Here is a 17,873-nt window from a genome sequence, read left to right as displayed (position 1 = left end):
ACTTACCTGCACTAACCACTAGTAACATCACAAAATATTGCCTTTTTGTATATAAACAAGTCATAACACTTTAACAGACTTTCTGTAACTTATATTGTACAACTACCCAGCAAGCTACAACTTATAACAAAAACAGCTCATTATTCACCACATAGGTGAAACCTAATTCATTCACCAGTGCTTGTTTTGCTCTTGTTTACCGTCATCGCCCTCTTCTTTGGCGGAAGCCAGGGCTGGCTTATCTACTTGATTCAAGGGTGCTTTCCAATGTGCCATAATACCGATCCCTGTAAGCAAAGCATGTATTTAAAATGGTCTGGCAGTTTGAAATTTTTTGTATTCATTTTTTATAATAATGATTTTTCTAATGTTGATAATCGTAAATATTGAACTCTGTTTGATGTAATTCATGACCGAAGAAATAGCTGTACAAAATTGCTTACAGGTTTTAGATGGTTGGTGGGAGGAACTTTAACAACAAAGGGGCAGATTTACAAGCCCCTTGCGCCACCCATACGTCACTTTTCCCATATTAAAAATGACGCAAAAGTGGTGCTAGGGGCTTGTAATTAAGCCCCAAAATAGGGGACAGATCTCTGTATGGAAACCCGTTCCGGCTTGTGGAAATACATGCACTGGCAAATGCCTCTGAGCAGAAAGGCATCATCCTTTTTAATTGTTTGCTTGATTTAGATTATGGTTTATGCAATCTAAAAGAACTTGTAGGCATTTTTCATAGACAGCAACTTACTTTTGTTGGTCAGGACAGCTGCTCATCATTGATTACCTCTTTGGTTCTAGGAATTTGTATAGTTATTTCCTGAATGAGGCACAAGAGTGAGCATATGTAGCGACCGTAATCCCTTGGTGGTGTCACTAGCTTTCCTGGAGGGCAAGATGCGTAACCCTTTAAGGGATTTGAAGCATCTCACCACCAAGGACAGTGGGATGAGGTTAGCATGGAAGCTACCCTACCTCCCTAAATTAGTCACCAAAATTACTAAAGGAAAATTTGAATTGTGTGTACTAGTGCTTATCTCTAGAGTGTAGGCCAAGTTATGTTATTAACGCCTTGGTAAAACTATGCAACCATATCAGGAAGTTGCTTCTGAAACCAATCAGGACTTCCAATCTCCAATATCCTGGCTGGTATGACACGACTTTTAGTACAACCAAAAGAAGACTTTGGAAGGCACTGAATTGCCAACCCAGGGATCTGGAAGAAATGTATGATTGCCCAACTGCTTACAAGCTTGCGCTGGACAAGAAGAAAAATGACTCATGAAAAGTATTTTGAGAGAGTTTGGTTAGTGACTGTAAGCATACCTGAGCATTTTGGAGGGCATTCAATTTAAATAAAACGCAAATACATGTACTAGGATTACTCATTAAGGCTGACCAATAGGTTGCTCTTTTCGAAAATGTAGACTGGTCTCCCGTCACTGGGAAAATAACCTCTAGTTCAGAGATACTAACTTACCATTTATCTATTCAGTTTCATCTACACAAAGTGGAATTAGCTATACTTAATTATCCACCTAGTGAAGCTCCAGGCCTGGGCAGGGTGCTGATGGATATATATGAAGTTAGCACTGAACTCTGGGCCCCACTTATCATGAACATGTTAAATTCTGCTTGCAAAAGTGAACTACCCAAGTCCTGGCATACTGCTATAATTGTGCTAGTGTATAAAAGGGAAAATGCCATGATCGACGTTGTTACCGACCCATATCTATTCAATACCTGATTGTAAAGATAGTTGCCAGACTTGTCCTAGATAGAATTCTAACATGGATAGATGAGTCGAAGATATTATCTAAAGATTAATATGGGTTTAGGGAGAGTCTGGGACCCATAAACAATGCTTATATTTACCAATGATACTAAGCAGGCATAGTGTTGCCAAAACTAGTGCAATAGACTTGCCCTTCATGGACCTTAATAGCTTCTTTGAGTGAGTGAACAGGTCCAAGCAGTGGGGGTCTCATAACTAATATGTGACTGGACACCTTAGTGGATTTTCTTTATCGCCTGTGTAGTTATTTAACTCCTTCAGTCAGATTTGGGAGCACTTGAATATATAAATCCTTTTGAATTGGCTTGTGGTGTCTGCTAGGATTGTATCTTAACATCCACCCTATTTTTGATGTACATTATTAATCTTAATACCTTTTTGATTGCAAAAGGGCAGGATATGCCTGTGGTTAAAACTAAGCCATTGCCAGCCTTCCTATATGCAGTCGATGCAGTACTACTTTCCTGTATCCCCAATTGTTTGCAAAAGCTAATAGATGCTTTTGTTCTATTTATGGAGAACTTGGACTAGAGTCAAATATGGCAAAGCATATTGATTGCCTTGATGCCCCAAGAGCCAGAAGTCAAGATGTCTTTCAGTAAAGGGTAAGATCACTGAGAAAGTTATTCACTTTCTGTACTTGGGCGTGTGATGTTTGACACTTTTAGTTCCCGGACCCCCTGGCTTATATCTAGGAAGCAACGATTTTCCCATTTGGTGGGACTGTTGTTTAACTTGGCATCTAATATCTGTAATAATCCCATTGCTGCACTGTTAGAAACCTTTAAAAGGAAATGCCTTCCCTTCCTAACATATGTTGCTGGTATTAGGGGTTGCAGTGATGTGGGTAGCCTCCAAGTGAAGTAAAATTGTTTTTGTCAATGCCTTCTGGCACACCAGTCCACTCTACTTTGTACATGAAGAGATGGGATTACGTTGTGTGGAGGACCAGATAAAATTAGCGCCCTTGCTATTATCGATGTTTATTTGAAATAATGACCACGCCTCACTAAATAGATCAATAATAGAAGATTGCTGATCCTGTGATTATGGTCTTGATATTCCTTGGCTCTGCTCCATTAAAACTGCAACAGTGGAGCTTGGCTGGCTGTCCTTATTTACTTCACCCTCCTTAATAGGAGCTAAGGACAAGTCCTGGGTGAAGCTGTCCTTTGTGGGCGGTAGGCAGTCGACCGGAGATGAGATGGAATTGCAGTGTAGTCATCCAAACCTCAATGGGTTTGGATCCAGACCTAGAGCCTGTGGTTTATCCTTGGAAGCGATTGCTCCTCACCAGATTCAGATTATGTATCATTCGCTGTACAATTTTCTTATTCTTTAGGTCAATACAATATGACCAGGGCCACTGGAATTATGGAATTGTGCTGCCCCTGCAATTTTCGCATAGATTTGCCACATTTGCCACATAATCCATAATCTGCAGATTTTAACACCAAAAAATTGTTTCTAGCTCAAACGATTCAAAAGTTACAAAAAATGCAGTGGTACGTGTTGCCGAGCAGTTTTGGGCCTTTTACATTGTCACCTTTCTGTTGCTTATTGCTATATTTGGGTATTAAACTTATACTAATGAGGTTGAGCCAATGCCCAGAGTGTTAAGAAGTGTAAAAAGTACAAAATAAGGAAGTAATACTATTATAAAATGTGCCTTCCGCATAATTTGGCCCTCTCCTGCCCCATAATTCCAGTGGCCCTGGATATAGCTTTGATTTGTAGTTGCCCTTGCGATGAATTCTATGCTCTTTTGACTCACAGTGTGCACGATTGTAAATTTTAACCATGCAAAAGACAGACCCAATACACGTGATTTACGTAAATTAATTGTTTTTGTATGTGAAAATTTTAATAGTGTTGATCATATTTGCTTTTTAATTGTATTGTTTATGTACTTGTCTGATTATTTATCAGTAATAGAAGAAAGGTGATAATGATGATGATATAGTGCTGATGAGGCAAGTGTGGAAGCTCTTTGTAAGAAATACAATTGTACATCAATGTCATCTCTTACCATGCGCCTATTTTCAATATAAAATGAGCTAAAATGCATGTTAACACCAGACTGTTTTTTTTTATTTTAGGGAGATACAGTTATTGCTGAGCAAATTTCTGCAGCCTAAAGAAGATTAATGGATGTTTAATATTTTCTGAAAGGAATTCCAAGCTTGATGGCCCATAGTTCGCATTATGTTTCTTATTCGATATTGATTTTCACTTTTGTTTATTTTGATCGAAATGTTATATCTATTTTAACATTTCAATGTGTATGTAATAAAAATATTCATGTGTAACAAATGTTTCCGTTTTGTACGTTCACATTTTTAGAACATATGATATTTACTTAAGAGATCACACCAACAAATGTATGTGTGTGTTATTTACATACAAGGTCTCAAATTAAAATAAAGTACAAAGAACAACATTTCTTTCTTGTGGGAACTTTTCCTTGAGTCCCAAGGTAATCAGTTGTTACTGTGTTCAGATTGCGGCAGTCACAGCATTTTACCACTGGGGCCTGTGGATTACTCCTACTGTTGATCCCCGAACCATGCAGCAAATGCACCCCTGTAGCACTTGCTGTCCGGGTGGTTAAGTTGAGTTGTCCAAGCCTTAAGTTGGCATGGGGTCAGAAACTCAGCACTCCCTATGCATCATTTAACAATCAATTAAGGGGCATATTAACAAGGGCCAGCGATAATTATCGCTGGCCCCACATAGCGGTAGAAATATTATCGCCGGCTATCGCTGAAAATTATAGCCATGATAACGCTATATTAACAAAACATAATGCTATGGCGATAATATTTCAGTGATAGCGGTGTTTACCATGGAACATCGCTGGTTTTCCAGCGATGTTCCATGGAAAACAGTGATAACATTGCTGATACGACCCTGTGGTCGTATCAGCTAATCCACCTACCTTTATTAGTATGCCTTAGTCTGGAATTTAACAGATGTTAAATTCCAGCATTAAGGCCGAGGTAGCGTGATTTTTTTTATCGCTGCACCTCCTTGTTAATATCGCGAAGCTGCCTTCAAGATATTTTCATGTGTTGTTTTCACAGCCACGCCTTCTTTGCATCTCATTAGCGATGCGAGGCGAGGCTGTGAAAAAACGGGCTCTACATCAAAGAAACACACGCTAGCGTGTCCTTGATGATATTGCGATATAATTATCGCCCGAAAACGGACACTAAAGCGGCGATAATTATATCGCCAGCCCTTGCTAATATGCCCCAAAGTAAGGTCTAGCCAGTACTTTAGTTTTTGAGAGAAAAGTACTTTAGTGCTACTCTACACAGTGGTTCTGTACGTAACGAATAGAAGGGTTTTATTAACCCCTTCGCTGCAAGGCCTCCCCCCCCCCCAAACCCCCCCCCCGTGCTAAGCTTTTTTTTGGCTATTAGGGGTAGTTCGCACTCAGGCCCCTGTAACTTTTTGACCACATAAGGTATCCACGCCAAATTTGCGTCCTTTTCTTCCAACATCACATGGATTCTAAAGGTACCCAGTTTGTGGATTCCCCTAGAGGGGACCCAGAAATTAGCCAAAATACAGCAAAATGTTAGTTTTTTGGGGAAAAATTGGAAAAAAGGGCTACAGATGAAACGTCTGTTTTTTTCCCCTGCAAATGGTATCAACAAAGGGGTTGTACCGCTGAAATCACCATCTTCCCAGCTTTCAGGGACAAGCAGACGTTTGTCAGAAAACTAAACTTTTTCAAACTGTTTTGGCATTTTTCTGGGACATAGTCTATTTTTGCTATTTTTTGTGCTTTCAACCTTGATGGTAAAAATGGGTATGAAAGCAATGATGGAACCTAGAAAGCTATACATTTCTGAAAAACATTTTGAATTTAGCAAGGGGTCATTTGTATAGATCCTTCAAGGTTTTTGTATAGAAACTAACAGTTGAAAATAGAAAAAATTGAAAATGAGTAAATAAATACAGCCATTAGTGCCAACGTTTTCACCTGTAACTTCAACTAAGTATGACAGCTGTTTGAAAGCAATGTACTGTTACATCCGCTGGACCCTTCTGGTTGTGAGGATATATAGAACTTGTAGGTTCACCAAGAACCCGAGGAACCCAGAGCCAATAACTGAGCAGCGTCTTGCAATGGTTTTTTATTGTGTACTGGGTATATAGCAATTCATTTGGAAAAATATAAACAGGAAAAAATCGGTATGAAAGTCACCTATGTATTTTTGAAATGGGATCAAAATATAGAGTTTAGAAAAAGTAGCTATTGGCACATCTCCGAAAATGTGGGTACCCATACCAGCATGTGAATTATAGGTCATATTTCAAAGTGACTTCTTTTTTACACATTGTCTTACCTTTGGAAGGCAGAAATGCATTGAAAGTCAATAGGTAATATCAGTTGCTCCTCAACTTTTTGTTCCCCTAAGTCTCCCGATAAAAATTATACCTCACTTGTGTGGGTAGGTGTAGTGGCCGTGACAGGAAACGTCCCAAAACACAGTGTGGACACACCACATTTTCACAGTGAAAACAGACCCTTTTTTTGCAAAGTGCCTAGCTGTTTATTTTGAACACTGGGTCTGCCGGCACCTAGGGAACCCTAGCAAACCTATACATTTTTGAAAACTAGACAATCAGGGTAATCCAGGATGGGGTGACTTGTCTGGCTCTCACCAGGTTCTGTTACCCAGAATCCCTTGCAAACCTCAAACTTTGTCAAAAAACCCACATTTTCCTCACATTTCTGTAGTGGAAAGTTATGGAATCTGCGTGGATCCACAAAACTCCACCCACCCCACATTTCCCAAAGTCTTCCAAGAAAAATGATACCTCACTAGTGTGGGTAGGCCTAGTGCCCCGTGACAGGAAATAGCCCAAAACGCAACGTGGAGACACCACATTTCTACAGTGAAAACAGACCCTTTTTTTGCAAAGTGCCTAGCTGTAGATTTTGAACCCTAGCTCTGCCGGCACCTAGGGAAACCTAGCAACCCTATACATTTTTGAAAACTAGACACCCAGGGGAATCCAGGATGGGGTGACTTGTCTGGCTCTCACCAGGTTCTGTTACCCAGAATCCCTTGTGAACCTCAAAATCTGTTAAACAAAAACACATTTTCCTCACATTTCTGTGGTGGAAAGTTATAGAATATGTGTGGATCCACAAAATTCGACCCATCCCTTATTTCCCAAAGTCTTCCAAGAAAAAATGTTACCTCACATGTGTGGTTAGGCCTAGTGCCCGCGACAGGAAAAGGCCGAAAACGAAACGTGGACACATCACATTTTTACAGTGAAAACTGACCCTTTTTTTTACAAAGTGCCGAGCTGTAGATTGTGAACCCTAGTTCTGCCGGCACCTAGGGAATCCTAGCAAACCTAAACATTTTTTTAAAACTAGGTACTCAGGGGAATCCAGGATGGGGTGACTTGTCTGGCTTTCACTAGGTTCTGTTACCCAGAATCCCTTGCAAACCTCAAAATGTGTCCCAAAACATATTTGTGTCATATTTCTGTGGTGGAAAGTTCTTGAATCTGCATGGAGCCACAAAATTCCATCCACCCTGCATTCCCCAAAGTCTTCTGAGAGAAATGGTACCCCACTTGTGTGGGTAGGCCTAGTGCACGATACAGGAAACAGCCCAAAATGCAACAAGGACACAACACATTCATGCAGTGAAAACAGACCCTTTTTTTGCAAAGTGCCTTGCTGTAGATTTTTAACCCTAGCTCTGCCGGAACCTAGGGAAATGTAGCAAACCTATGCATTTCTGAAAACTAGACACCCAGGGGAATCTAAGATGGGGTGACTTCTCTGGCTCTCACCAGGTTCTGTTAGCCAGAATCCCTTGCAAACCTCAAAATTTGTCAAAGAAAACACATTCTTCTCATAAATCTGTGGTGGAAAGTTCTGGAATCTGCGTGGATCCACAACATTCCACCCACCGCACATTCCCCGAAGTCTTTTGAGAAAAATGGTACCTCACTTGTGTGGGTAGGCCTAGTGCACGATACCGTAAACAGCCCAAAACGCAACGTGGACACACCACATTTTCACAGTGAAACAGACCCTCTTTTTGCAAATTGCCTACCTGTAGATTTTGAACCCTAGCTCTACTGGCACATAGGGAAACCTAGCAAACCTATACATTTTTGAAAACTAGACGCCCAGGGGAATCTAGGATGGGGTGACTTGTCTGGCTCTCATCAGGTTCTGTTACCCAAAATTCCTTGCAAACCTCAAAAGTTGTCAAAAAAACACCTTTTTCTCACAATTCTGTGGTGGAAAGTTCTGGAATCTGCGTGAATCCACAAAATTCCACCCACCCTGCGTTCCCCTAAGTCTTTTGGGAAAAATGGTACCTCACTTGTGTGGGTAGGCCTAGTGCCCACGACAGGAAATGGCCCAAAACGCAGCATGGACAAACCACATTTTCACAGTGAAAACGGACCCTTTCTTTTGCAAAGTGCCTAGCTGTAGATTTTGAACCCTATCCCTGCCGGAACCTAGGGAAGCCTAGAAAACCTATACATTTTTTTAAAACTAGACACCCAGGGGAATCCAGGATGGGAAGACTTGTCTGGCTCTCACCAGGTTCTGTTACCCAGAATCCCTTGTGAACCTCACAATTTGTAAAAAAAATCATTTTCCTCACATTTCTGAAGTGAAAAGTTCTTGAATCCATGTGGATTCACAAATTTCCTACCACCCAGCATTCCCCCAGGAAAACCTTGGGGGATCCATGCAAGCCATACCTCGCTGGACTCCCCCAGGTCTCTAGTTTTCAGAAATGTGTGGGTTTGGTAGTTTCCCAAGATGACCGCCGAGCCTGGGGCCAAAAACACAGGTGACCCCCCTTGCAAAACAAGGTTGTTTTGTGATAGGCAGTTTTGATGGATCCTCAATACGTTTTGCGCCCTTGCCTGTTGCGGGTACTTGACCCACCCATACGTGTGAGGTACCATTTTTATCGGGGGACCTGGGGAAATGCTGGACGGTAGGAAATTTGTGGATCGACGTAGATCCCAGTACTCTCCCACACAGAAATTTGAGAAAAAAGGGATTTTTTCAGCTAAATTTGAGATTTGCAGGGGATTCTGGTTAGAAAAAAGTTGGGAGGCCCACACAAGCCATACCTCGCTGGACTCCAACGGGTGTCTTGTTTTCAGAAATGTGTGGGTTTGGTAGGTTTCCCAAGATGGCCGCCGAGCCCGGGGCCAAAAACCCAGGTGACCCCCTTGCAAAACCAGGTTGTTTTGTGATAGGTGATTGTGATGTCTCCACAGTAGGTTTTGGGCCCTTCCCTGTCGCGGCTACTTGACCCACCCACAAGAGTCATGTACCATTTTTATTGGGAGACCTGGGGGAATGCTGGGTGGTAGGAAATTTGTATCAGCCTGGTTATCCTACAACTTTCCCACACGGAAATTTGAGAAACATTTGATTTTTTTCATCAAAATTTGAGGTTTGCAGGGGATTCTGGGTAGAGAAACGTTGGGGGATCCACGCAAGCCATACCTTTCCTGGACTCCCCCGGGTCTTTAGTTTTCAGAAATGTTTGGGTTTGGTAGGATTCCCTAGATGGCCGCCAAGCCCGGGATCAAAAACTCATGTGACCCCCTTGCAAAACCAGGTCATTTTCGGATACATAGGGTGCATCTGCGTCTTCGGTCCCGGGGTTGGCAGACCTCTAGGGAAAGCTACCAAACCTACACATTTCTGAAAACTAGAGAACCAGGGGAGTCTAGGGAGATATGGCTTGTGTGGATCCCCCAACATTTTACGACCCAGAATCCCCTGCAAACCTCATATTGTGATGGAAAAATCAGATTTTTCTCAAATTTCTGCGTGGGAAAGTTCTGGAATCTGTGTTGATCACAAATTTCCTACCACCCAGAGTTGCCCCAGGTCTCCCGATAAAAATGGTACCTCACTCGCGTGGGTGGGTCAAGTACCCGCGACAGGCAAGGGCCCAAAACCTATTGAGGCAACATCAAAATTACCTAGCACAAAACAACCTGGTTTTGCAATGGGGGTCCCCTGGGTTTTTGGCCCCGGGGTCAGCGGCCATCTTGGGAAACTACAAAACGCACACATTTCTGAAAACAAGACACCCGCTGGAGTCCAGCGGGGTATGGCTTGCGTGGGTTGATCCCTTATCCCCAGGCAGGGATACACTGAAGACTCTCCCCTTTCCAATGATACCTCTCCCATCTTTCTACGTGCTCAGGGGGCTAAGATAGTTCCCTGACCAGATAGAAATTGAAACTGAAATGAGTCTAAATGCTCATTTCAGTTTCGGTTTCTATGAAATTACATCAGCGCGACGTGCACGCAGATCTTCATTTCACAGAAACCGGGGCGGGGGGGCCTCGGAGCTGGGGAAGCTCTTCCCCAGCTCCTGAGGCTTTTGAGAAGAAAAAGAAATCCCTCTGGTACCTGCACCAGAGGGATTTCCGGTGCCATGTGTCAGGACGGCCGGGAGCCATCCTGCGCACACGAGCACTGTGGCGCACGACGGCTCCCAGCCGTCGTGCGCACGCAAAGGGTTAAGTGTACTAATGGGAACAGTACCCATAGTAATATTGAGACAGCCTCTTGTGGTAATGTCTTTGCTCTATGTTGTAGTTTTGTAGGGTCTCTCTCTCTCTCTCTCTCTCTCTCTCTCGCTCTCTCTCCCTCTCAAGATCAAGCTTTCAGCGTTTCAAATAGATGAACAGCCTTGAGAGGGAGAGAGAGATTCTTACAAGGCATGAGGCTGAGTTGCATCCTAATCAGTCCCACTGCCAATTTAACTAAAATTCAAAGCTCAAGTGTTATATCAGAAGGCCCAGTTGCTTTCTAATCACACCCACTGCCAGTAAGAATCTGCATACGCAGAACACAGTTAGTCTGCTTTTGTACGGGCTCAAGATTCGAAAGGCGGGTAAATAATGCTGGAGCCCCAGACTCTGACAATAGGTTTTCAGCCACTTTGCCCGTGCTGAAGAATACAGTGGACAACAAAACAAAATGGGTTCTATGGTCTCCACCCATTTCCAAACATATGGAACACTTGGGGGCTCGCATTGTTCCATCTGTACGTGTAACTGTTCACTGCTAACATGCCAACCCTACATTTAATACATGCCAACCCTACATTTAATTAAAATTGTTTTGGCCCACTGTGGAGTGACCTCATGAAAAAAGAGTTCTAACTAAGGAGTGGCTTTTATAGACAGAAACCTTTCAGTAAGGCTGTCACTATCAGCTTTCCATATGCACTATCTTTTAGTATCCTCCAAAATACTTTCCTCACAAAAGAGCCTTTTTTGAGGAATTAATGGCAGAGGAATTGTCCACAAGGCTTCCAGACCCAGAGTAAAGAGGCATTTTTTAATATACGCTAGTCAAGGCTCAGTCCTGTCCCTGTCAAAAAGGAGAATTTCACGAAGGCCTTGCCTATATGATTCAAGCTCAGGACATGACCATAACCGAACCCAGTATACCAAGGGTCTCAGAGCGGCTAGGTCACCAATCCGCTTTAGAGCTAGTTCAAAATACAGGGGAATGAGTGGCGTGGATTGGGGGACGGATAGTAAGGACCTTATAAAATGGTTTTCTCTAGCTGTGAGGGTATCCAAGCGGCCTGTACGCCAAACCTCAGCCCCATAGAGTCCAGCCGACAGGACCGTAACCTTATTAACCTCCACTGCTGGAGTGACGGCCCCCTGCATCTTTCCACTGGCAGCTGATTTGTGTAATAAAATAGCCCTGGACTTTTCAATGTGAGATAACCATAATATGGAGCTGCTGAACCTTATACCAAGGTAATGAAGTGTTTGATTTCCTCAAGTTCGGCAGTCCCCAATGTTAGGTTTCTACGTGATGTGGGTCATGAATTTAGTTTTCTTAACATTGATCTTGAGCCTCCTGTGACTACAGAAATCATTGAATTTGCTAAAGAGTTTGACCCGGGTCTGTGGTTGAATGTGGTGGACAGTTGAAGTTCGGGCTTCTAAGCTGCCATGTGCAATTATATGACAAAGGGAGGAAACATCCTTCCTTTTGGAGGCTACTAGCAAGTTCTGCCAATTTTGCTCATCCCAGTTCCTTTTGCTGGCCTCTAACGCCTTCTTATACGAATACATTGCCTGGCAAATCTGCAAGAGGCATTGAGAACTGATAGTGATCCGCAAATGTGATTTAGCCTGTCTGCAGCCTTTAGAGACCAGGGGGCAGATTCAGCTGTGGCCCTTAGCTTCGAAGAGGCAACTTAAAGCGGCAAAGAAGTGGGAATGGATGGTATTGATGGGAATGTTGTCTATGTCAACATCCTCGTAAGGAGAAATAACTGTATCATAAAGTTAGTAAATAACTCAAAACCACATGGACAGGAATTAATTTTTGTCCATTTAACAGTCCTCCTAGAATGTCCAACTTTTATATGCCAAGTAGCCTGGTCTGATCCAAAATCTCATACAACCCTTCTTTAAGGGATAGGTGGAGAGGATTATGATCACTCTCTGGCATGTCGGTGACACAAAAGTCCAACAACCAATTCCATAGGTCAAGAGACAACAATATGTAATAAATTCTATTTTTATCTGGGCCCCTGGAGAACGTAAACACCCTCGTCTGGTCAGAATCGGCCCTGAAGTTAAATGCCTAAACCCTATAGGCAATAGTAAACAGGCCATTTGCGTGGCCACTGCAGAGCATGTTTTCAAGGGGGGCACATTCAGTTCAGGGATGGCCAAGGCTGCGTCCTCTGCTTTTGTTACCAGCATAATGTAATCCAGCAGCTCGAAGGTGGTATTAAAATGACCCCCAAGAATTAGCTTGGGTTTATAGGGCAAAGACTGTAAATGATTGTCGAGAATAATTAGTGTAGGAGAGGGACTGTTGAAACCCACGCTGCAATTGTAAATGTTGTAGATATTGATTTAGGGACCATTACTGGCCCTTAAAGACAGCAGTAGCATATCCAGCAACTCTATTTTTAGATGTTCAATATTCCAGTTAATGGAAATTTTAACCCATATCAGAAGGCCCTCGTTGGTAAAGTCAAGGCAGTAACTGTCCAAAAGAGGTCACAGCATTTAAAAGACTGTGCAGCAGCAGTTTCTTTCAACAGTATTGGTCTTCTCTCTAGACTTGTTTCTTTGTAGTTAGTTCAGACTATAGTCAATAGTACTCCAGGACTTCTTAGTGCTTGTTGACACAGGAACTCACCCTCTCAAGCTCCAAGACACCATCAATCTCATTCACCTATACTGTGGAGACACCTCGGGGCAGGAGCACCTCACCTTTAACGCAGCTGTGCAGAATTCGGCGTTTGTCACAGTCTCAGTGTCAGCTTGTTTCAAGTGGCCTACCTTCACAGTCTCCTCTAATTCAGAGCAGCATCTATAGAATGCAAGGGCACTTCCCACGCCTCACTTTCCTCGAGCACATAGCTCTCTAAATTGTTCTCATGGTTACTGGTCTAGAATCTGGCAAGGGGCGTTGACCATCATCACGCAACCCTTGCGCTCAAAGAAATCTCATAGTCGTCACTAGTGTGGAACACGTGACTTCTGGGGCCGTATTACATAATGTGCCCGGGGGGGGGGGTGCAATAGGCATTTGCGCCCCTTTTGCACACCCCCGGGGAACTTTGGTGTTACAGAAGGACAGAAGGGGCTGCAGACGATTGTGTGGCCCCTTCCGTAATACCAATAATGCTGGTGTACATAAAGCTCCAGTGCTATCGTCAAGGGGGTGTTCTCTCATTTGCATGGGGCACGCTTACCCCAAGCAAATGAGGGAATCCCTGTGCCTCTGCACCCCCGCTGTATTACCGATGCGGGCGCAGAGGCAAAGAAGCCCTCAGGTGGCGCACTGACAGTGCGCCACCTAAAATGTTGAGGCACCTTCAGTGCGCCTCCTGAGAGCAGCCGTTGCAGGGGGTAAAGTGAGTCCCATAGAACCCCCAGACATCCTGTTGCAGGCAGGTGCAGTCACTGACTGCACCCGCCTGCAAGGGGGATTTCTATTCCCCTTTAAAAATGCAAGCGGGTTGCCGCATGCACAGTGAAACATGGAGCGGCTGTAAAGCAGCCGTTCTATATTTCATGTGAATGCGCTGCCCCCAGGGCAGCACTAGTTTGCGGCTGTCCTGGGGGCAGCGCATTCTCCATAATGCGGCGCATTTTCCTTCAACGCGCCAGCCAGGCGCACCTTTTTAAAGTGTAATGAGGCCCCTGGTCAGGAAATCTGACTGGTAGTTGCTATTCCATCTATTTATCCAAGTTGCAGACGGTCTTTGTGTATTTCAGCAGGTCACTTCTGTGGCCATTTCTCAGCAGTTATACACTTACCTTCTGTATGTTCGCGCAGGCTGCTCCAGCCATGGGCTTTATTACACTTGTGAGCAAGATGGCAATGTGGATTTGGGAGCAGTGGTCGAAGTGGGCGGGAACGGAGGGGCACGGCGTGCCCCTACTTATTTAATTCAACAGTGTCCGTTCCCCTACTTCTTCATTTCAAAAATGCGTCCCGGGACGGCAGGAATGCTCTGAGCTTAAAAAATAAAACTACAGGATCATCCAGGCCGGTGTGCTGCATAGCGAGGAAGGCCTCTGCAGCTGCCAGGACCCCCTCCCCCTTCCCCACTGTATCTGTGGGCAGGGACCTGCCCAGCAACACTGTAGGAGCCGTGGTGCAATGGAGGAGCAATCAATCGGCACAAAAACCCGGCTACCTCTGATGGGCCCGGCTGTGCGGTGATTTACACCTCATTTAGTGAGGAGGCCACCCACCTGCCCCCACTGTGACCAATACAATGGACACATTTGGAGCATTGGCGGCCCCACCCTTGACCTCATCTGCCCTTTATTTTCCAGCTCACCCAGACTGACGATGCCACACGGAAAGGAAGAGGACTTCATGGCAGACTGTGCTCAAACTTTGGCGCTTTTTAAAACAAGCATTTGCAATGCAATAGATCTCGCATTTACGTGGGTCTGAGCTATTGACATAGCAAATAACAATGCCTTTTATTTTTGTTTTCGTTTTTAAAACATAAATAAAAGGCAATCATTTACAATGCCGATAGCTTAAACTCACGTAAACGCGAGACCTATTGCATTGCAAATGCTTGTTCTTTATTATTACGTAACAGAACACTTTTAAATACTTACGTTTTAGATGTTTGCTGTAAAAGCATCTCATATGTTTGATTTAATGGACTGTAAAACTATTCCGCGGAGCCTATTACATTTTGCCACAAATGCAAGTCACTGCACAGATGCAGCTGCACGTCTTACGGTTAATGAGCGAGGCGCTATAAGACTGCACTCGCCCTCTGTGGTCTGAACATGTCTTGGATGGTCTGTTACATATTAGCAACAGCCGCACGTGCTGCCTCTGTGAGCCTTTAGGAAGTGTCGATAGCCATGTTTGTTCCCTTTTGTCTCCTCATCACCGTGCAGTGAATTCACTCGTGAGTGCACGGCTCTAATGGATGCCGTGCAGTGAATTCACCCGTGAGTGCACGGCTCTGATCGATGTCGTGCAGTGAATTCAGCCATGAGTGTACTGCTCTGGTCTATTCCATGCAGTGAATTCACCTGTGAGTGCACGACTCTGGTGGATTCCCCGCAGTGAATGCACCCGTGAGTGCACCGCTCCGATGGATTCCGTGCAGTGAATTCACCTGTGAGTGCACTGCTCTGGTATTTTTTGTGCACTGAATTCACCTGCGAGTGCACACTCTGGTGGATTCTGTGCAGTAAATTCACCCATGAGTGCACGGCTCTGATCGATGCTGTGCAGTGAATTCACCCGTGAGTGTACTGCTCTGGTCTATTCCATGCACTGAATTCCCTGTGAGTGAACGGCTCCAGTGGATTCCATGCAGTGAATTCACCCGTGAGTGCACCGCTCTGATGGATTCCGTGCAGTTAATTCACCCGTGAGTGCACGGCTCTGATGGATTCCGTGCAGTGAATTTACTTGTGAGTGCACAGCTCTGGTCTATTCCATGCAGTGAATTCACTCATGAGTGCATGGCTCTGGTGGATTCCGTGCAGTGAATTCACCTGTGAGTGCATGCTCCGGTGGATTCTGTGCAGTAAATTCACCTGTGAATGCGCGCCTCTGGTCTATTCCATGCAGTGAATTCACCTGTGAGTGCACGACTCTGGTGGTTCCCCCGTAGTAAATTCACCTGTGAGTACACAACTCTGATGGATGCAACTGTAAGAGTATTGAACAGCAGCCTATGAAAACAAATACAGATTCGGACTGTTGAGATCTAGTTACATTGATATGCCCATCATGGAGTGTATGCTGAACCCCTAGCTGGAGGAAAGGTTAGTTTGTCACAGCTCTCATGTTCTGCTTATCTACCAGCAAGCAGATTTATGACGAAGGTAATAAACAGCAAGTAACTTAGCCTGTTGGCAGGAGCTGGGCAGCAGCTGTGAGTGGAGGAAGGAACAGACATCTGGCACAAACCTATGGGGGCACTTTGGTGCAGGAAACCAGGGTTCGAGCCCCGAGGTCGCGTCCACATCCTGTGATTCTGGGCAAATCATTTAATCTCCCCGTGCCTGAATATGTAATGTAAATACGGTGCTCGTGTACAGCGCTCCAATACCTTCGGGTCGAGTTCGCGCTATATAAAAGATGCAAAAAAAAATAAAAATCTATAAAACTAGATTTTTCAGGGTTTGAGTAAGGTTAATGAACAAAACACCTTCACTGCAATACTTGGTGATATAATATAGGAATGCCCCGCAAAGTGGTATTCCTCTAGATCTCATGCTGACTTAGATTAGGCTGGGGGGGTCGTCACACTGATGATTTTCAGCATCACATTGATTTTACGATTATTTACTACTGACACAACACCTGTTAAAAAATAAATAAAGCGCAATAAAGCAATTTTGAAAATTGGAGCAGTGTGCGCCACGCCTTTTGTTATAAGTGCATTTGAAAGAATATATATATATATATATATATTCACCAACAATCCCTCCAACTTGGAAGAAACTGGGACGCACTCTCAACAACTTGAATTTAACGCTTTTAATTCTCTTAGCTTCAAAAGGGAACAGGCATGCGAAGATCTACGCGTTTCGGTATCGCAGATACCTTGCTCACGATCAACTGTTGCTTTGGGTCCACCCACTATATGTTCAAATGTTGTTACATCATTTCCTGATTGTGACCCAAGCTCCCTAAGCATTGTGGAGAATGTAGTGTTCATGAATTTGCACTATTGCTTCAAATATCATGTTTATATTACGAAACATTATGTAGTGCCCTATTTACAAAAACGAACATTTGTGTCTTTTGAAAGTCTTTGGCATGATGCCTTTGTAGTACTTGTATTCACATTGTTACCCCTCCGGTGGGGTTTGTTCTCAAGATAAGGATTTGAATCTATTCAGAGTTTTTGACAAGATTCATCTGCATTGTTTATGCTTTCTTTGCGTTGTTGCCCCTCCAGTGGGGAGACTGAAACTTTAACCTTTATTTTTTGTATGTCTTTGCCCCCCAGGTGGGAAATTTTCAAATTCTTCTTCTTTGTTGTTTCATTACGTCATTGTTGCTCATCCGACAGGAATTAAATCGGTTTATGTTTACTTCTCATCTTTTCCATGTGTTAATTGTTCCATGAATTAGTTTGCTTTCATTTCCCTTTAATCTTTCATATTTTGAAAAATTCTGATTACTTAAAGATGTATGTAGAGCTCTTCTGATTGGTTAAGACCGTGCGGTTGTAATGTTCGTAATTTAAGAATGTACCTTGATTCTTTACGGCGTAATTGTTTTTCCCGATCTCCCCCACGTTCTTTTTTGGGGATGGTTTCAATTCCAAAAAATTTTAACTGTTTCCAGTCTCCTTGATGACATTGCTCCATATGTTTGGCTACTGCATTGGATCTGTCCTTGTGTATTGTTGCCCGGATATGCTCCAATATCCTCTTTTTTAGTTCAAATATTGTGCTCCCAACATACCTTAATGGGCACGGACATTCCAAAACATAAATGGTGTACTCTGTTTTGCATGTTATCAGTTGTCGGATCTGCCATGTTTTGTTA

General features: G+C 43.6%; 1 protein-coding gene across 2 annotated transcripts in view; it reads left to right on the top strand.

Annotated features, from left to right (window-relative positions):
- Nucleotides 1-4,095, top strand: part of C6H6orf118 (chromosome 6 C6orf118 homolog) — a 275,564-nt gene extending 271,469 nt beyond the window's left edge. Inside the window, exon 11 of one of the 2 annotated variants that reach the window (XM_085612240.1) lies at nucleotides 3,895-4,095. In XM_085612240.1, the coding sequence (XP_085468366.1) occupies nucleotides 3,895-3,914 (20 nt within the window). In that variant the 3' untranslated portion in view covers nucleotides 3,915-4,095. The remainder of the gene's footprint in view (nucleotides 1-3,894) is intronic. The other variant, XM_085612241.1, reaches the window with a different exon arrangement.
- The last annotated feature ends 13,778 nt before the right edge of the window (nucleotides 4,096-17,873 follow it).

The sequence above is a fragment of the Triturus cristatus genome, chromosome 6 (assembly GCF_964204655.1).
Source record: "Triturus cristatus chromosome 6, aTriCri1.1, whole genome shotgun sequence".
Taxonomy (NCBI): domain Eukaryota; kingdom Metazoa; phylum Chordata; class Amphibia; order Caudata; family Salamandridae; genus Triturus; species Triturus cristatus.
Note: the sequence above shows the minus strand (reverse complement) of the source record. Positions and strands in the feature narration are given on the sequence as shown.